This window comes from Rhododendron vialii, chromosome 8a (genome assembly GCF_030253575.1).
Source record: "Rhododendron vialii isolate Sample 1 chromosome 8a, ASM3025357v1".
In the NCBI taxonomy this organism is placed as follows: Eukaryota; Viridiplantae; Streptophyta; class Magnoliopsida; order Ericales; family Ericaceae; genus Rhododendron; species Rhododendron vialii.
Window position 1 is genome coordinate 1,733,616 of NC_080564.1, and position 21,383 is coordinate 1,754,998.

Sequence of the window (21,383 nt, forward strand, 5' to 3'; positions counted from 1 at the left end):
ACCTTTTGACAATAATCAAATTTAATATACCCTACATATTCTCAATCAAATACACCAATAATTATACAAAAATGTTCTACTCCTATCTCTCTTCCCTTTTCCTCTCTCTCTCTGAACAATATTTTACTAAAAATTGGTTTTTTTAGAAAACACTTTTTTAAAAATAATTTTTTTCCAAAAATAAGTTTCAAAAACTATTTTGTATTTCTAGTAAATAGTTTTTATTAGTTTGAAAACTATTTTTAGAAAAACTATTTTCTATTGTTCACAGTTTTTAGTTTTTTATAGTTTGCAAATATGATATGATAAGTTTTGGCTATCTAATTTTGATTATGCTATTATAGACATCTACATTGCTAACCTTAACAATCTCTTAAATAAATAATCAAAAACTGATGTAACAACTTTTGGTTATCAATTTTTAATTATAGCATTTTGGATACCCTGAGATCTTGATTTTAATGATGGTATTTTTCTCAGTATTCAAGAGAGATTAATTAGTTGGTTTCTCTGTTCTTTTGGCCTTAATTTAAATTTGGAAATTTTGTTTTTATTTGAAATTTTTTCGCATTTGTCGGTTTTGCGTCAAACTTTTATAGGTTATTGATTCGTTTCGACGAGAGAAATTGAAATTTTTTTTTTTTTTTTACTTTTATCCAAGTATTTTGAGAAATAACCACTTTTTAGCAAGAAAAGTCACTTTTTGCTCTAAAAAATGGTTATTTCTCAAAATACTTGGGTAAAAGTAAAAAAAATTTACTTTTTCGATTTTTCTCGTTGAGACGAATTAATAACCTATAAAAGCTTGGCGCAAAACTAATAAATACGAAAAAAAATTTAAATAAAAATAAAATTTTTAAAGTTAAGTTAAGTTTAAGATAAAGCCAAAAAAACGGAGTATAAACGAAGGCAGTTAGAATTTTTGAACCAGACTAAAAATGGCCATCAAACTCCCTCTTGACAAGACATTAATGATAAGGGTAGAGGACCTCGGCATGTAGGACAAGTGTGTGAATATGGGGAAATATTGAATTTAATATGGTCAAGGACAAACGCTCTAGCCACACAGCTTTAACAGAATTTTCATTTAAAAATATTTGTTCCTAAGCTAGGTCATGTTATTCACATCATCATCAAATAATAAATACTATCAGCATGCATAAAATGATAAGCTAGATCTACAAGTCATCTTTTAAAAAAAAAAAAAAAAACTATATAGTTCCGTTGATATAAAAGTGTTTGCGATAAATTTTCCTATCATTTAGTTTCAGTTGTACGTACAAAATATGTAAACTGTACCAATCTCATTTACTAATTTTTCAGTTTTTATTCTGTTTAAAAATAACCAAAAACGTAAACTAAAATCTTGGGATACTACTAGTATTAGCATACCGACTACTTTTTTTTTTTTCCGCTTTTCGTCTTTTAATTTAAATACAATTATTTGGTTGTGGATGGTAAACTATGGTAAGCAACCAACCAAATAAAACCATGAACCACAAGGACGGAATCAACGACTATTATTCCCAGAAATACAAGTTGTACTAATGTATGTTTATGCCTGAAGGCATAGATCGAACAATCAACAGACGTAAATTAATAATGGGCTCACGTGTAATATCTAAAAGTTTCCAATTAATTCCACTGGTATTAATTGTTATGCTATATCTAAGAGCGAGAAATAGTTAAACAACCAGAAAAAATTACCGAAGCATACCCCTATTTGGTTACATTAGTATATTTTTCGGTTCCACCCTGGTGGAGTTTATCTCAAATTGGTTATTTATCTTCTTCAAAATTAGTATATAAGCCTGAGCGGCCTTTTTGCTCATTGTCAATTAGTTTGGAGTTGGACGCTTTAATATAGTATCAGAGTTAGGGTTGCGGAGAATTCGTTACTCCTTGTTTATGCCATAAGTGTACCGTTGATTGTTGCGATTCACGTGTTACGGATCCTTTGTTTACCTCCCCACGTGCCAATCATGGGTTGCACAGGAGGGGGATTGTTGAAGTTTGTTCCACATTGGTTATTTATCTTCTTCAAAACAAGTACACGAGCCTAAAAGCCTTAAACGGTCTCTCCACTCCTTATCAATTAGTTTGGAGTCGGATGTTTTTAACACACATCAGGGGCGGATCCAGGATTTGATTGCAATGGGGTCAAATATTTACCACACATATAATTTTTTGAGATTTTCAGGGTAAAAATATTATCTTTTGGGGCAAAATTACAAAATACTTCTCAAAATTATACCTGCTCTAGGGGTATTTTAGAACTCAGCGGGGTCGCGTGACCCCGCTTGCCCTAGTGTGGTTCCGCCACTGACACACACTAACCAAACGTGCCCTTGGAGTCATATTCCAGCTTCACTAATGCTGTGTTTGGTTTGATATTCGAAAAGTTTTTTAAAAAATAGCAGGGATAATAAGCGGAAAGAGATAAGGAGATAAATGTTAGAAGCAGGGAAAATCTAGGAGAAATTTTGAAAAATGCTTTTTAAAAAGAAAAAAAAAACATTGCATAATTCAAAACAGAAAAGTTTACTGAAAAAATAAAAGAGCACTACTGCAAAAAAAAAATCTGTTCAATTACGCTCACCGTATTTTTATCCCACTTGCCGCTAGCCCGGATATTTCGCGTCGGTCTTTGCTCCCCGACAAATTTTCTACTGCTCAGAGCCAGCAAAACAAACCGTCAATAAAATACTAACATCATATTTACTACTACCAGTATAAAAATGTTACACGCACCTCAGATTTGGCTAAATGAGAATAAAAAAATACTAAAAATTGATCAAAAGTTCTACACACGTAACGGTTGTGTAAATATAATACACAATCAATTTTTAATCGTTCATTGTTGTAATAAATGGTCAGAATTCACTCAAACTCTTTCCTAGAAAAGTTAAATTTTTCCTTGGAAGAGTTTTTTTAAAATCTAGACCGTCCAAATGTATCTGGATGGTCAAAATTCGCACACAACCAACACAGCGATTGTGCAAGTAACATTTTTGATAATTGATTGTTTTCTACGAGGGTGTATGCTTGAACTATATGGCTACGACGACAAATACTTTAATAATTGTTTTACAATTACAAACACTTATACAGAGGTACTTACCATCACGTGAATATCCACACATACTAAACATTTGGTGTGTGTTGACCCACAAATAAATATGAGTGCTTGTATTTGTTTGTGGTTATAGACTTCCTTATATTCTAAACCTTAAAACAGCTGAAAAGTTAGGTCAGTCGTTAATTTTAAAGTCTTCGAGTTTGTCTAAATAAGTCAATTAGCTTTTTTTTTTTTGGTTTTTATTCAAAAATTTTAATATTTGTTAGTTTTTGTCAATTTTTTTGGAGATTATTACATCGTTATGACGAGATGAATAGAAAAAGTAAAAAATTATGATCAAAATCTAATTTTTTTTAATAAAGACGAAAAAATTAGTTTATTAGTTTATTTTTGTCTTTATTCAAAAAATTAAATTTCGATCATAAATTTTAACTTTTTAAATTCGTCTTGTCACGACGATGTAATAATCTTCAAAAAATTAATAAAAAAATAAAAAATTCAAAAAAAAATTAAATAAAAATAAAAAAATAAACCAATTGACTTATTGAATTGATCCGAATATCCGGCCATAAAAAAAATAAAGATGTTACACGCACCTATCTGCGTCCCTCTGGTTTTACGCCGGATGAAACCACCTTCTCCCCCCATTATAATCCCCTCCGCCTGCTCCTCATTCCTGTTCCCGTTCCTGCCCCTCTCTCTCTCTCTCTCTACAACTCCAATCCTATTGTCTCCCATTTCCTCCGCCTTTACCCCGAAGCTTCTTCCTCCCCACAAACCTCCAGTTAATCATTCTACTAAAACCCCAAATGAAGCTGCATGTACGTATCTAACTCTTTTTTCTTAAAACTCAACATCATTGATTGCTCCTGGAAACACTAGTGTAATCATATATATTCACGTTTAGTGAGTGTGATTAGGGTGCTTATTTTCGTTTTCTTGACTCGATTGAGTCAAACTAGGGCTTGGGACTCTTGGTTAATTAGTTACTATTTGATTCGCACTATTTGATCCCTGAAACGTCGTTTTCTTTGTGTTCAGTTGGTGGAGCAGAGCTTGATTGAGACTTGAAATGGTTTAAGAAACATATTCGCAAACACAATAGATACATCGACAAGGACAGCAGACTTTGCATATGGCTCCGGAGAATAACTGGCTCTCATTCTCTCTCTCCACAATGGAAATGCTCAGCTCGTCGTCGCAGTCTCAGATGTTGCAGCAACAATCCGCGATGAAGCAGCAGCAGCTCGTGCCCTTCGATGCCGCCTCGGCTGATTCTCAGCAATACTGTTACTACGATAACTACTATAATACTAGCGGTACGTATTGGTGTAATGACTAGTTTCTCTTCTTTTCTCTGCTACCGTTGAGCTAGGCTTTTTTTGGCTGTGTGAAATTAGCTCAGATAATCTTCTGAGCTAAAAACGCGCATATGTGATGACGATGGTGATTACTGGTGAGTCGGTTGTAACGGAGTCACGTAGAGAGATGGATCTTCCCTGTTTGGTTGCTGAGAAAATGAAGCTTCAGGCCTTTTTGTTTTTTGTTTGACGAATAGCGGTAGAAATTATTTGAGATTTTGTTGTAGTGTGGAGTAATTATCTTACTTTTTATTTAGTACCACAAGATGATTTTTCATTTTCAAAGACCAATCAGCACCGTTGGATTTTGATCCATTGGCTGAAAATATTCAAAAAACTGTGCTGTTTTATGGTGTAGATAAGCTACTTTTTTGACGAGACAAGATTTTTTTTTCAAATTTCAAAAACAGTTTAATAAACTGCATGAGGAAATTTTGAGTTTGGAAGTTATTTTTGAAAAATGTGTTCTGCGAAAATAATCGTTACCGTGATAACCAAAATGTATACTGCTACCGGTTCGGCTTAAACCAGTAGAAGTTTAGGGCATTTTCCGTTGTTCTAACTCAGTTATTCGGACCAGCTCGTGCACTTTTTCGGTAACCAGTCAAGGGGCTAGAACCTTTCCATGCTACTTGTGACTGAGTTTTGATTTCGATGATCATGTGTTCGGGCCAATTTGCTGAGTTGATTACTTGTTACTCGCACATAAACTTGATTCTGTGGTTATTTTTTGCATTATCGCAGGTTGGGAAAACAGGTCTCAAGGACTCTACGGAGGACAAAACCAAGTGGTAAAAGAAGTCACAGGCCAAAGCATTGCCGACTCATCCATCTTCACAGGCCTATTCGTCGACTCACAAATGCACCACCAACCCCCACCAAAGCTCGAAGACTTCCTCGGCGGTGACACGTCGTCGTTCCAAACAGAAACCCAGGACTCATCCTCCCTCACTCATATCTATGATCAGAGTGGCGCCTCGGCCTACTTCAACGACCACCACGACTTCAAAACGATCAATCCTGGATCGGCCGGGTTCCAGGCGTTTTCAGCCAATTCGGGATCGGAGGTGGATGACTCGGCCTCTGTGGCCAGGACTCAGTTGGGTTGTGTGGATTATGCGGGTCAGTACACTGAGTCAGGCCACGAGTTGGCCCTTTCACAGTGCCCAAATGGTGGTTTGTCCCTGGGTGGTAATAATAACCAGAGATCTGAGAAGGCTCTGGTTTCTGTTGACTCGGATAGTTGTAAGAGGATCACTGATACGTTTGGGCAGAGAACTTCGATTTACAGAGGAGTCACTCGGTACTACATTTTTTTTCTGTTCTTATCCTTATTGGGTTTTCAGTTTTGAGCAAGGGTTCCAACAAACCTTTAAAATGCAATTCCGAACACAACTGTGCCTGGAAAGCACATATATATCTCACGGTTGCGGACTTGAGTTTTTGTTTTTTATAAAAGGGTGTTCCTGAACTTTTTGTTTGAGTTTCTTGGTTTTGTTTTGTTTTGTTTTGTTTATTTTTCATGGATGCGTCAAGTGTGTGACAGAAAAGAGATGGTTTTGGGTTGATGCAGGCATAGATGGACGGGTAGATACGAAGCGCATCTATGGGACAACAGCTGTAGAAGAGAGGGCCAGGCCAGAAAGGGACGTCAAGGTGCTCCCCTGTCTATCTCTACGTGGTTAAAGCTTTCTGCAGAACTCAAAATTTTACTTAAAATAATGGGAGTCTAATTTGCCCACATATCCCATTACTGGCTTGTTTGTGGGGTTTTAAAGATGTTTGTGGGGTTTTAAAATCTTTGCGCATGATTTTTAATATATTGTTTTTATTTATTTTTTTCCACTCAAATCTCTTTTAAAATTCAAAACAAATAAGCCTATTGTGACTGACCATAATAGTGAAGTTCAATCCTCTGCACAGCATGGTGATTTGAATCCATTATTCAGCCCATTCGGGATTCGATTATTTAATCTATAACGTTCATTTTTTTTTTCTCGGTATATATTTTTCCTCTTGTCGAATAGGTGATTTTTTTTCGAAACTTAATCCTTGAATATCATAGAATGTGTTATTCCCCATTTTAAATTCCGACTCCGCTACTGCCGTACTTCGGAACTTTGGATAAAGGTTGCATGCATTGAAAGATACTCGTAGTAATGGGTGATGGGGTCCTGAGGCTCAGGTGCTAGTGGGCCATTTCTTTCTTTCTTTCAAATCAGACTTCAATAAACGATTGATTGACTGAAATATATATCTACAATTGTACTCCCTTTTATTTCCTCTCACTAGATTCGATTAGATTATGGGCCGCCAGTTTTCCATGCTTGGGGTTGAACTTTGTTGCCTCTTACCCCCCCCTTTTTTCTACTCAATTAAATTTTCGTCCCTCCGGAAATTAATGACGTTGTCCGGCAGTTCATTCATTCCTCATCCTTATTTTCGGGTTAAACCTTTTCACGACTTTAGGCGCAGGTGTCTATGTCTACGTACCTCAGCTAGTCTGAACTCTAGTGTCTGAAACTCTGGAATTTAATCAGATGACTTTAACTTTTACTTTTCCTTGCTTTATTGGACCACTGTTTCTCAAGTTTGACCAAGTCACTGAAATAAAGTCCAAACGCAGAGCCCAAAATTCTTCAATGGACTCTCAAATGTTTTACTCCGTATATCCTAAAAATGTGTGAGCAGATGATTAAAAGTAATTCATTAGTGTCCTAAAAATCGACATGGCTTGTTATAATTCTGTCTCGAAATCACTTTCCAGGCGGGGAAAATATGGGCTCTAATGTATGATGCTGGAAGTAATGTTCTAGTTGTTGTTTAAGATATAATCCGATGACTTCGGGATATATTTGGAGGAAGAATTGTCGGCAGGACGTAAACTGGGCTGAATATTTGGTAACCTTGATGATAATGTAGTATTGACAGAATGCGGCATGTGCTTTCTAGCTTTCTTGAAATTCATGTGCAAAACTTGTAATACGTTGTTTTTGAGTGTGAAGATGAAAAGAGAAGTAATAAATATAAAATATTGGACAACGTCCTCGGTTGCACATGCAGTCAAAGTTCTGCGTTCATTTCCCTTTGCTTTGGTAATTAATTTCTTCAGCAGTAATCTTTGACTATCTTAGAAAGCTAATGTGAATTTCTGCTACTTTTGCATGGAATGTGGATCTCTGGATCTTTGGCTTTCACTCAATATGAAATTTTGTTCTGCAGTGTACCTGGGTAAGTAGTTACCTAATTTGATTTCTTTTTGTTTTTCGGAATCTGACTTTAACATTTACGTAAACAGCTTATATAATACACTCATTATAATGTACTTGTTTGAATAATTAGGTGGATATGACAAGGAAGATAAGGCAGCAAGGTCTTATGATTTGGCAGCTCTAAAATACTGGGGTCCCACTGCCACCACCAACTTCCCGGTAATATATTTTACCTTTCTAGTTTTTTAATTCCATTCAGCTGATAACCCTTTGTCTCTGCATGATATCTACGTAACACCAAGATCATGGAAATACTGAATACTATGGCTGTCTTGTCCTTTTAGGTTGCTAATTATACCAAAGAACTCGAGGAGATGAAACATTCTACCAAGCAAGAATTCATTGCCTCACTGCGAAGGTCTGTTATATAACCCGTCCATCATCTCTAATTTTCTTCAAAAAATTCTTTTTGAAGTTCATTTTATGTCATGGTAGAACTGACCTTGAATTATTTGCTCCTAAATTTTCAGGAAGAGTAGTGGGTTTTCAAGGGGAGCATCTATATATAGGGGTGTAACAAGGTTTGAACACTTTAATCCATTGGCCCATTTATGTCTAATAATTTGCGACCTATGCATTTATAAAATGCTTAACATTGGGATGGGTGATGCTTTACAGACATCATCAACAGGGCCGATGGCAAGCAAGGATAGGTCGTGTTGCGGGAAACAAAGATTTGTATCTTGGAACATTTGGTAATATTTTCTATTTCATCATGTCGTACATTGCACTATTATAGTAGGAGTGGCATAATCTTAATTAGTTGGAGAAATGTCGTCGATGGATTAGTTTATCTCAAAACTATCAGAAGAGAGAACTAGCTATTGCATTTGATGTCAATCATGGTTTGGAGTCTCTACTCTAGCACCAGAGTTTAAGCTCATATGCCACCTTGTGGTTAGACATTTAGGCTTGTTTTGGAAGATGAGGATTATAGATTATTAGATTTGACATAATTTTTAAATGAGAACAAGTTGAACTTAGATTTGTTAGTCTGAATCTATTTCATCATCGGCTCTAGTTTCACAATTTATTGAAAACATCAAATCCGTTTGGAAATCTACATCTATCCAAATTGAGCCTCAGGGATAATTGCTGTTCGAGTTGTCTTTCTACGCAAATACGCAATTCTATTTTGTTGATCCTGAAGTACAGTGATTCTAGGAGCATTTCTTCAATGACATGACTTACCGGTCTGTTTTAATGGTTTCAGCCACAGAAGAAGAAGCAGCAGAGGCATATGACATAGCGGCAATAAAGTTCAGAGGTTTGAATGCAGTAACCAATTTCGAGATGAACCGATACGACGTTGAAGCCATTATGAACAGTTCTCTTCCAATTGGTGGCACCGCTAAGAGGTTAAAGCTCTCACTCGAGGCGGAGCAGAAACCTTCGTTGAACCATGAACTACCACTCCAATGCAGCAGCAACACCAGCACTAGCATCAATTTCTCTCCCGTACAGTCACTTCCGGGAATCCCATGTGGAGTGCCTTTTGATGCCGCCACTCGTTACCACCACAATCTTTTCTACCTCCATTCTAACAACGGTGGCTCTTCTGATGCCCCTAACTCGGCCACCTCCATGGTGACAACCCCCATGACCTACTTGCCCCCACCAGCTGAGTTTTTCATTTGGCCTCACCAATCCTATTAACTATGAGGATACTATTCAGTGGTCCCGTAAACCACCGCTGTGCATGTGGCGATCCCGTAAACCACCATGTCAGCGTGCTAAGTTGGTGCTTCTGGACTAATGAAAAACTACTCATTAACATGACCTATTAGTTAACTTCCTGATCGACAACTACCATTCAGCTAATAATGTTAACTTCCTAGCCTTTGTTTGTGATCTTCTCTGAAACCTGACCTTATCTGACCCAGTAAACTTTAGCTTAGCATTTTGACTTTAGCAGGGCTTGTACACTGGGGGTGTGGATGAAAGATAAAAAAGTGTTTGACTTTCTTTAGGAAAAACTGATGAGAAAAGCTGAAGTTCTGTTTGTAGGTTGATGACGATGTTTGTTGAAATTGGGTGTAGGGCAATCCATCTTGTGGAAAGGTTTTGATTCTTTTCCAGTTTTGGTTTTGTTGGAGTTGCTCCTCATGCTAATGGTTATTGTACTAGTGCTGAAGTTAACAATACAGAATCACAGTTTCCTTCTTCTGATGTTCGATAATTTGGTTTTTCATTTCAGTTTATTTTTTCTGTTCTTTTTACCTGGTAATTTTTGTAGGAACCAAAACTTGTTCTTTCTAACCCCGGTAGAGTCCGAGAGGGCCTAATTTGATGTTCTAAACTTCTAAAAGTATTTGCTTTTACATTTTCCTATTTTTCAATAATCCCTGTTTAAGATCAAGGTTTCAAACATTCTTTGCATCCGAAGATCAGAAAAAAAAAAAGGGGATTTGATTTCCCCACTTCCTTTTTTTACAGTTCACACTTTTTTTCTTATCTTTATCCACTTGAATTTAATATTTTGTCCTTTATTCAATACACTTTGTAACACCTGCAAGGACAATATTATAAATTCATGTGGATAAAAACAAAAAGAAGAAGTGTAGATGGTTAAAAGGAGAGTGGAAATTATTTTCCCAAAAAAAAAAAAAAGTCTATTCCATGGTCGTCATCGTATGGTCATACTCTTTTTAACTCTTGATGACAAATACTCTTAGGTGTTTTAATTTTCTCCATTATCAGTTGCTCCTTCTACGTTTATGAAAATCTTCACTCTTACCGTTTGATCCCAAAAGACCAGACTTGGGTTTTACAGTAGTATTTTTAATACCTTGAATATCAGGCTCGGTCGCATTTCGATTTCTTTATGATCACCATCAAATTGAATTTTGTTGGTTCAATATTTTTATACAAAAAGACATTATATGTCATGTAATGTTGTGGGTCACAATAACAACAAAATGTTGTGGGTCCCCCAAAGTTGGCTGGAGGTCATCCAGTAGTATGCGCGTTGACTAAACGACGCTATGTGTCTTGCGTGAATTGGTTTTCTAACTAACTAAAAGACGCTATGTGTCTTGCGTGAATTGGTTTTCTAACTAGTATGCACGTCGAGTAAACGACGCAATGTGACTTGTGTGAATTGGTTTTCTAACATGGGGGTATTTCGTTAATACATTAAGCAGTTGAGGGCATAAAAGCCTTATTCATATGTTGCATGAGAAACCTCGCGTCTTATCGTTTTCATTATAGGTTTGCACAAGTGAAAGAGCTAAAGTTTCAGGGGGCACGTGACCAACTATTCATATTTCATACATTGGATTTGCCACCCAAGTACTCGTATGGGCTTTATGTACTTGGCGGTAGGCTCCATATAAATTGTGGTACGAACAACGTTAATTGTGGGTGTGAATTTGTGTAGTTACCATTGGGTCTTGGGTCATGCTCAAGGATCACTGGATTTGCACACAGGCTGTGTTAGCTGTCTCATCTTTTGGTTTGTTTGTGTCTGCATGTGCTTCTTTTGTTGCTCATTTTTCAACTTTGTAACCATTTAATGCCCAAGTTTTCGAAGTATTGTATACACATTGTTTGTTGAAATGGATGAAGAAAACTAAGCTTGGATGCTGATTGTTGGCGCTCCACTTTTGTACATAGGCGTTAAAAGTGGAGCACCAAAATTAATTTTCAAAATTTGTATTTGTCGGTGAAAAATATCACTTCCATTTTCACCAAAAGCCCTACTCAGGCTACACCCATTCTCAACTTCCGCACCCCCCTTCTTTTTATTTTTCTTTCAAAGAAAGAAAAACTTCTCCACTGTAAATAGCAACAGAAAGCTATCAACAGCAGCAGAAGTAACAAATGGGGGAAACCCTATTTTTGTCACTCCAAAACAAGTTGCATGTGGCGGTTGAGATCATTGAGGTAAGTTGTATTTGTATAGTCTTCCAAATCACAAGCATCCAATATGATTGTTCTCCCTCCCATTGTCTTCTGCTTCAACTCTACTTGTCCCCCCTCTCCTCTCAATAGCTGCACAACCTGCATGGATTTCCAAGAATTTCGCCTTTATGTTATCCGTCGTCGTCTGTAGCGACACTCGGGACCGTTTTGCGATCTCAAATGAGAAGATACTAAACAAGGCTGAATTTCGTACGTACCCGGATCATGTTTGGACGCATGTTTGGTAAGTGGTGGAGGCACGACAACGCTGTCAACATGGCTCGTTTCATTTCCCCCATGTCGTAAGCGTCTCCCAAGCGGGGATCCGCAATGTCCTTGACGTTGTTCATCTCCAATAGAGGTTTTGCCTGATCATGAAACAGTAAGGTATCAGCTAATGAATCCAGGTTCTAAAAATACAACGACTCTTCTATTTATGTCAGTGCAAACTAATCTAGGCCTGTAATGGAGCACACTATCAACCGAATGAATTGGGGAATTTTGTACCACAACGCAAAATCAAAAAATACACTCATACGCACGCATACATTTTGAATAGTACATTTGGACTTTTGGCCCTGGGTTATAACGAATCGATTCGGTTATAGAACTTGCTTATTGTCAGTGAAACAAAGTTGGGAAACTAAACATGGAAATTCAACAGGTTTCCCGTTTCAGTAACAGAATAGCAACGAAATCATACCCACATCACAAGGCTTTGTCGAGATGAATCAACAGCACGCCGGCCGGTTATAAGTTCCAACAACAAAACCCCAAATGCAAACACATCAGTCTTCTCATCCACAACACCATGCATGAAATACTCGGGAGCCATATATCTGAACCATCCAAAATAACAGTAAATCAGCCCACAAGTTAGAAAAATGATAAATGAGGAATGCTGAAGCTGTTCTGCCTTACCCGAAAGTCCCCTCGATCGGATGGACAACATGGTGAACCCATTTTTCCGGTAGCCATTTTGCTAGCCCAAAATCAGAAATCTAACACATGATCAAGAGTCTTAGAATGTCATTCATTATATGACCAAGGACTGTAACACAAAACACCTATATGCAGATTATTCCTGAACAAAAATCTGCAGGGAATACTCAGCAGTGACCTACAGATTTGTAGGGCTTTCACCCTAGTGAGTATTTTGTGCACAGTCTCTATGTCGAGAAATGCATATATTTCGCCATATTAACGAGCTCTTGAACTTAGAATCAGATCAATTCGACCCTTAAGACACATACCCACATACGAATAATTCCCTATAACATAACCGGCCTTGACTTTTGGGGGGCCCAAAGCGAAGATGAAAGAGAAGGCATTTTTGTTTGACGATTGTAAAGGCTACCAAAATTGGAGAGGTCCCTTCAAATTTATAAATTTTCGGGGCCTAAAGCAGCCACCTCTCAAGCTTCAGCTCAGGGCCAGCTCTGAATTACCACATTACGAAACAGAGCAGAAAATAAAAACCTGAGGCTCATAGTCTTCTGTGAGTAGTATGTTTGAGGCTGTTATGTCCCTGTGGATTATGCGTCTCTGGCAATCGCAATGCAGATAGCCAAGTCCTTCAGCTACCCCAATAGCAACTCTAAACCTTATCTTCCAATCTAAAACACTCTCATTTGCACCTGAAAAAATGCTAAAACATTCTTGTTCAGAAAAATCACCAACATGACCAGGAAAAATAAGAAGTTCAAAGCCAAGATTAAACAATGGGGGCACCGTGCAGAACGGAAGCTAGGCTGCCGTGGGTGGAAAACTGGAGGACGAGGTGGAGACCGCCATCCGAGCTGAAACCGATCAGTTTCGCAGCGTTTGGGTGGTTGATGTGAGCGATGATCCCCAGCTCGGTCAAGAAATCGCCAACTCTATTGTTCTCATCCTTCTTTTCTTTCTTAGTTATTCGCTTGACCGCAACGATTTGGCCATCGGGTAAGGTCCCTTTGTACACTTCAGCATGACCACCTTTCCCAATCAACCTCTCTACCAAAAATTCAATATTATTATTGGAAAAGAAGTTTTTTTAAGGTGGATCCACTTTGTAATAGTCGAAGTCAATCTGTTAATCATAGGATGGGAAAAGTAGTTTGTTGAAGTGGAACAACTTTGTCGTAATCGAAGTCATCTATTAATCAATATCAGGGATGTAAACCCAACATATGAACGGCTTCGAAAAATTCTCAACTACTGAATAAAGTTGTGCTTGGTTCTGATGTTAATATGGTATCCACTAGTCGTGAAAGGCAATATGGTTGAAATTGTCAAGGACTGGCTTAAGCAATCACCAAGCAATAATGGGGCTGTGAGGTTTCTCCAAGAAACAGCGTTCGGGTACTAATATATGATCATCACAAGGGATTTAAATTGCGATATCGGGAAACGTAAAGGTATAGGTGATGCGGTTATATATTGACCGATATCGGACCGTGTAGGTCCGTGACGGCCGATATATAAGTAAATAACAGTAATAGGCTCTGAAATCCGGTTAGATAGCGGTCGATACGATACGCAACGACGTTATTTTAAAACTCTGGTCGTGATGAAACAGTGAGAGAGAACCCATTTGTCTAACAAATCCAAACAAGGGGAAGGAGTAACCCTTTTGGACAGAGAAAGTCAAGTGGTCATGTCCCACAATCACTTTCCTGTCCTACAACTCCACTTATTTTTCTCAGTCAAAGAGTAAGTGCTTCAAAGCAAGCCTTTTCTATCAACCGAGGCGGCTTAAAGTGATGGCTTTGTTTTGGCACGCAAACAAAGAAAGTGGTTGATGACATTAATTATTCGTCATGCGAGATAATCAAAGGTAATAAGTCCACCGTCCATCAATCAGGAGAAAAGTTTCGTATGAATTGGCTCTACATAAAAATTGATACTATCACACAACCCTGTACCAAAAGCTTCCTAAGATCGCTAGTTGTGTGTACTGCACCCACCATGGGTTTAAGAAGGGTGTGGGCTTGTATTCATATTTCATACAACCAAATCTATTATATATGCAAAAACCAAATGAACATGACCCGCAATAACTATTGGTTGTACCATTGTTTAACCCATTCAAGCCTCTCTTTTTTCTCTGTATTTGCTTGTGGTGTGTTTGGAAGTGTAGTAGATTTTGGTGGGCTTTTTAGTCCTTTCTTGTAATCCTGTTAATCTTGTATCTCTGTTCCATTTGGATTTCTTAATGAAGATTTACATTTTGAAAAAAAAAAAAGGAGCCTTTTTTTATTGGGGAATTTGCACTTACACCCCTTGTACTATAATCAATTTGCACATACACCCCTTATACTCCAAATTTAGGCACTTACACCCCTGTACTTTGAACTAAAGTGCAACTATTAGAAAATCCATTAAAATGGATGGAAAAGCTATTGGTGGGAAATTTCCCTCCAAAATGAGAGGAAAAAATGCTTGAACTAACCTTGATAGCTGTTTATAAGCCCTGTCAAACTCCCCTTCCCAAAAACAGGACATCCAAACCCCTCCCTTCCCCTACCCTAACCCACTCTTTGACCATGTTTTACTGACAACTTTTACCATTTTTTTTGGTTTTTTCCTTATTTGATTTTTTTTTTTGTGTTTGTTAATTTTCTGCCTCACCTTTTTAGTTTTCTGATTCGTCTCGTCAAGGCGAATTGAAAAAGTAAATTTTTTTACTTCTACCCAAAATAGTAGTTAGTTTTGTGCCTTACTTTTTTGACCTTTTTTTTTTTAAACCTTAAAAGTGGTTATTTTCCAAAATATTTGGGTAAAAGTAAAAAATATATACTTTTACAATTTGTCTTGTAGAGATTAATCAATAAATCACAAAAATTTGGCGCAAAACTAACAGACGTGAAAAAATTCAAATAAAGACAACCATAACTTTAAGAAAAAGTTAAGTGGAACAACACCTCTCTATTCTCTTACAAGATGTCTTCTCAAACATTAAGAAATCCATCAATTTCAAGCAAACCGCAATGGCAAATTGGATGCATCCTTTGGCTTGAAATTGATGGGTTTCTTGATGTTTGAAAAGACATCTTGTGGGAGAAGAGAGAGAGAGTGTGTGGGTTAGGAGAAGAAGGGGGTTTGCATGCTCTGTTTTTTGGAAGGGGAGTTTGACATAACTTATAAATGGTTATCAAGGTTATTTTGGGCAATTTTCTTCCTCATTTTGGAGGAAAATCTCCCGCCAGTAGCTTTTCCATCAATTTTAACGGATTTTCTAACAGTTGCACTTCAGTCCAAAATACAGGGGATGTAAGTGCCTAAAATTGGAGTATTAGGGGTGTACGTGCAAATCAGTGATAGTACAGGGGGTGTAAGTACAAATTTCCCTTTTTTATTTTCATTATAACTGTTCCAAAGTATGGACTCCCAAGTAAAGAATAAAATAAACTTCATCAAAATTTGGTAAAATCCTTGTATTCGAATAAATGAAACTTAAAATAAAGGAGTCCTATTTTAAACTTCTCTGCTAGGGTACTCCAATTTCAGCCATAAGAAACCCTTATCCATTTTGGAAGGCAAGAACAATACTATAGGATTAGATGGAAAATACTTCTCTCCCCTGAAAAACTAAAACAGAGTACTCTGCATCAAAAACTGGAAAAAAAAAATGAAGAACAAAACAGAGGAGTGTCAACTGTCTTCCTTACCAGGGCTGAAATCATCAGTGGCAGCCGAGAGCTCCGCATGAGTAAAATTCCTCCACGATGGTTTCGGCGCGACCACCACATCCCCACAATCAATCTCATCATCCGCGCTGTGATTCCTGATCAACTTCCTTCTCGAATTCCTCTTCGAAATCTCGTTCCCGAGTAACAGAGGTATCGCTGAAAATCGCCTCATCGATTTTTTCCACTTTATGTGTTCAATCAAGTTCCTCCAATGCAACACATGGCTTTCTTTAAATATAGCTCTATATGACGCCGATTTCGCGGTGCCCCAACTGCTGCTGATAGTACTACTATTATCAGAGTCTGAACCCGAAACTGGTATTTCCAATACGCCTCTAGGCGATGATTGCTCATCGCTATCCTCTTGCTTTTCCATTTCTTTTGGGGTTTCTGTTTCTGGGTTCTCTTTGCTTTCTGTAAATTTTTTATGTTACCGACAAAACAGAGAACATGAATTAGAATGAAATGTTGTACGGAAAACATGATATATCGATATTTTGAATTCAATTGGATGCTTTATGTGAAAAGGGTATCACTATTTTGAATTCAATTGAAAGATCAAAAAGGAAAACAAAAATTGATGTAGGCGACTCTAATTGATCGTGACATGGAGCTTAGTGAGAAAAACAGAGGAAACTGAAGCAGGGTTTTCACTCAATATGAAAACAGAGAAATGAATTTTGGAAATTTGTTGAAGGAAATAGGACGTGGATTAAGTGTTACCTTCCATAAATATCGTGATGGGCTTGTGGGATTTTGCTCAAATTATTGCAGATAATTTGTTGTTCCGGATTGGACAATATACATTTCAGGCGTATATCTCTCCCCTTTCTTCTCAGGTGTCTAGAGAGAGAGAGAGAGAGAGAGAGAGAGAGAGAGAGAAGTGAAAAAGGAATGTATCCCGTGTTAGTTATTCCTTTGATAGAGCAGGGCATTACCAGCTTTGTGGTGATTGGAATCTATGATTCTCTGCTATATATACACCAGGTGATTTATACAGATGGATATTTGTATGGAGCACCTTGTATACGGGAAAACTTCACTTTTACCCCCTTTGGTTTAGTCGATAATCGGAAGGATCCCTAATCTTCATTTATTAGCATATAAATTCTTGTGAATTGGGGTTGTGCACCGTTAGGTGGAGAGTTAAGGAAACAAAAAAAATTAGCTCACACGCCTATATATAAATACACACGATATGTTTGTGTAACTTTTTTTGCTCTCCACATAGGCGTTTGTGCTACAATTTCACCAAGTTTCAATAGAAAACCACGAGGTGTATTTGGACAAACTTTTTAGATGTTACGTAAAAAATTTGACTCAAATCTAGTAAAAGTGAAGAAAATTAATAACTAAAAAGACCGTTTCAAAAAGTTCTCAAAAAGCAAGGCCAAAGACTCTTTGCATGTAACCCAAACACTTAAAATTTTGGCTTGTTCGAAAAGACCAAAAAATCTTTGGAGAAGTTTGTCCAATTATAAACTAACTAATGGTGCAAATAGATTCACATACGACCGAGAATTTTTTTCTTTAGATCCGAAAACCACGAGAACTGATTTGCTGATAAACGAAGGTTAAAGACTGAGGCCCATCAGCACATTGACTAAACCCCAGGGGTTCTAATTGAAGTTTGATTCTTGTGGTCGGGTGATGCAATCTTGGCCATTGATTATGAGGTTCGTGATTGTTGGCGCAACTACCGCTAAAATGGAACAGACAGGGCAAATAGCGAACCCAACTAAAACGAATGCCAATTTGGCGCTAAGGAATTGGAGGGTAGGTTTGGTACTACAAGTAAATATATTTTTATGTTTTGTACACACGTTACTTACATAACGTTAACAATTTCAAAAACATTCACACGTGTGAAATTTTGTTGGGAGAGTTAATGCATGCATGGGGAAGACCAAGTTTAAATTCACCAGATAAACTATCACAAAAAATGAAATGGGGGACCTTGCTCTCCCATCTGGGCTGTTCATGTTCGGTGGTAGATGGCTCAAATTTTATTTCGGCCGAACATATCTCTGTCGTTCAGCCGAGGTAAAATTTAAACCGTACGTCCATTGTCGAGCATGGACTGGCAGGATGAGGCTAACACCCATGATGTCCCTTAGACATCAGGGGGGCCTGGGTAATGCAAGAATCTTTCCTTCCGAGTTCAAACCGAAATCAATTTCCTTTTCTTATAACCAAGTGCATTCGACTGTTTGAGCCAGCTTACATGCACCTTCACTAATTCTCCTATTTCTTTAAAAAAAGATATTAATGTTGTTTGTCGTTAGAAAGAAAAAAAAAACCATTTTATTCACAAACCGCAAGATTGTTGAAAAACATCTAGAGTAATTATGACTACTCAAGCTTCTCTGCTTACATCAAAGGTTTCGGTTATAGCTAAAATTTTGAGAATTGAGTCAATTGAAGTTAACTTGGTCATTTTTCCTTTCATGAATTAAGCTCAACTTTTCGTAGTAACCAATTTAATTTTCACTTTCACAAATCATTGTCCAATACCAAAGGAGCAAATACTATTATCGACTTGACTAGAACTCCATTTGTTAACGAGTGATTATTCAGTAGTCATGGAGCACCGCCGCGTGGTGCTCCAAGGGTCTCCACCACCACGCATTTACGTGAGGTTCATACACTTTATACATGGGCACCTCGTGAATGTATGGTGATGAAGGCCCGTGGAGCAACACGATAATTCCTCTCCGCCAACCACTTATTATAGATGTAGCTAGTGAATTGGTTATGGCCGGGTCATGAGCAAGTGATCACACTCTCAACTAGCATTACTACTGTATTAGAGTAAGACTAAAAATCAAAACAGTGGAAGTGGATATATATAAGTTTCATTGCACGTTTACGTTTAAAGTGGGTGAACTAACCTACTCAAATGAATTTTTCATATACTATTTATGAGCACAAAGCCCCCTTTGTCCACCAACCTCACCAATGTCAATTTCAGTTAGAGAAGTACGTTTACCAGAAATTGTCGGATCCTCATCAAAAGTCCCTCAAGTCAAAGAAATCCCCAAAAGAAAAGTGAAGATATTCATTCTTCTAAAGAAATGAGATTCAAAGTAAAAAGAGTGTTCGTTCTTTCAGGACTTTCTTGACTGATCCCAACAGCTTCTATAATCCAACACTTCATTACCAATTTAAATGGGACCCTCTTAACAAAAAACCAAATATATATGTTAAAAAATGAAAAAAAATTTGCACATTTTTTGAATCTCGGGGGTTGCTTGAACTCCTTGAAACCCCACTACAGCCGCGTCCCTGAGTATTGCGCTGAGACAAAATTCGTATATCTTAGTTTAGTAATTATCAGTATCGTCATCAGTAATACATTGATGAAATATGTCAACTGAGACTCATTTGAGTTAATCATACTTCGTATAGTATTCTAATTATGATTTCTAACTGTCCTTACCATAGCATTATAATTTTTTCCAGATAACTAAGGGTGTCAGCCGGGTTTAGATAATACTATAATGTTAGTCAGATTAGACTTTGGCTCAGCTTAAAAAAAACTAGTGAAATTACATTTCTGGAGTTTAAGGACAACCATTAATCATCCGGAGAAAAGTTTCGAACTAATCTGTTTGTTTGGTCACCCTTTTTTAGTGAGATAAAACACACTTTAATCTGTTACACACTTTAGTAGTTTGTAACTGGATTTGGTAATCCAATTCAAAGTGGGGCAACCACCTAGAGAGAGAGAGAGAGAGAGATAGAGAGAGAGAGAGGAGATGGATATGATATTTGATAGTGTGGGTTGGTTGGGGTTAGCCCGAAAGCATCGACAGTTTAGTGGTTTCAACTGATGATCTTCCTCTGGGCTCATGATCAGCTAGCTTTAACAAACAATAAGGGGGTATTAATGGAGATAAATAAAAGAAATGGATGTAGTACAGTACTGGAAGAATAAGACAAGTTATATATATAGTAGTCCTATAGGGGAATGACAGCTTTCTTGGAGGGTTAAGTGCATTAGATAGGAGTAGATGCTAATGTCATAGAGCACATTGAACCCAATCCAATATCAACATTTTATTCATGTCAAAATATTCGTAAAAATAAAATAGTTAACTACTACAATAATGATATATACTATCGGTAAAAATAATCAATGAACACAATAATGACCATAGTGATCTCCTCTCTCTCGTACCTATTGGCACATCAAGATATCCGAGCGCTCATGAAAAAATGACGTTTCCATATGGCCCATCCCTCGTAGCTCCTTTTATTGGTTTAGCTTATTAAGCTTTCGTTGGTCTCTCTATTCGGGTTTGTCTCGCCGCTACAGACACCTCTTTAGAGATTTAACTCGGTGTACTGCTTGTATTTGCGGTCCTGTTTAAAAACTCTTGGTTATTTAGAATTTTCCACTTATTATTTGTTTAGTTTGCCTCTGAATTTTAACTTATTTTGAATTCAGATACAGAATTAACAAGTTGCGCAAATAAGCAAAGGTCTACCAAACATGCTCTCAATCTGCAAAACCCAACAGGCCCGGCCCGTGAACCACCTCATGGTGTGTTCTGGCCCGTAGTTCAGTCTCTGGAGTCTGGAGGGCTTTCTTAAAGACAATAATGGGTCACTGGGCCTCAGGTATAAGTCATCACGGCCCGAAACAATCCACCTGTAGAGTATAGTCCATACTCCATATAGCGTGAACAAAAGTAAAATCGTTTTTGAAATATATTTTTTATTACTAAACTTGCGAGAACCAAAATTGTGAGCAGAAGAACCACAATATCTTAGGATTTGTTTGGAATCTATGAGAAAAAAAAAGAAAGAAAGGAAGGAGAAATAGTTTTTCCTTATTTGATTTGAGAGGAAATAAGAAGGAAATTAACAGAACAAAAAATAATTTTCCTCCACCCGTTCCTTTCTACCCTGTTCAGTTGTCGGTAATGTCGTGTGAGAAAATTGGTTACCAGCAAAAGTAAAGTGGGTGTAATAAAGGAAAATAAAATTTATTTTCATGTATGATCTCTCGACAAGAAATCTTGCGGAAAAACAAAAATTCATTCCTTTTGACAAGACCTGTTTTGTAAGAAAAGTGTTTTTCAGTAGGAAAGTT

At 37.3% G+C, this 21,383-nt stretch overlaps 2 protein-coding genes across 2 annotated transcripts; one reads left to right on the forward strand and one right to left on the reverse strand.

The window, feature by feature from the left end:
• Positions 1–3,765: 3,765 nt before the first annotated feature.
• LOC131298272 (AP2-like ethylene-responsive transcription factor AIL6) lies at positions 3,766–9,881 on the forward strand. Its single transcript, XM_058323639.1, has 10 exons — positions 3,766–3,900; positions 4,121–4,398; positions 5,185–5,743; positions 6,014–6,096; positions 7,663–7,671; positions 7,783–7,871; positions 7,997–8,070; positions 8,183–8,233; positions 8,331–8,407; positions 8,926–9,881. Exons 2-10 carry the CDS (start codon positions 4,215–4,217, stop codon positions 9,366–9,368), a joined length of 1,569 nt encoding a protein of 522 aa, XP_058179622.1. The 5' UTR covers positions 3,766–3,900; positions 4,121–4,214; the 3' UTR covers positions 9,369–9,881.
• A 1,488-nt stretch (positions 9,882–11,369) lies between these two features.
• LOC131298273 (receptor-like cytosolic serine/threonine-protein kinase RBK1) lies at positions 11,370–17,256 on the reverse strand. The gene is made up of 8 exons (XM_058323641.1): positions 17,009–17,256; positions 16,265–16,699; positions 13,347–13,607; positions 13,095–13,252; positions 12,537–12,616; positions 12,319–12,454; positions 11,834–11,983; positions 11,370–11,714 (listed from the first exon to the last, which is right to left on the reverse strand). Exons 1-8 carry the CDS (start codon positions 17,013–17,015, stop codon positions 11,556–11,558), a joined length of 1,386 nt encoding a protein of 461 aa, XP_058179624.1. The 5' UTR covers positions 17,016–17,256; the 3' UTR covers positions 11,370–11,555.
• Between the last annotated feature and the right edge of the window lie 4,127 nt (positions 17,257–21,383).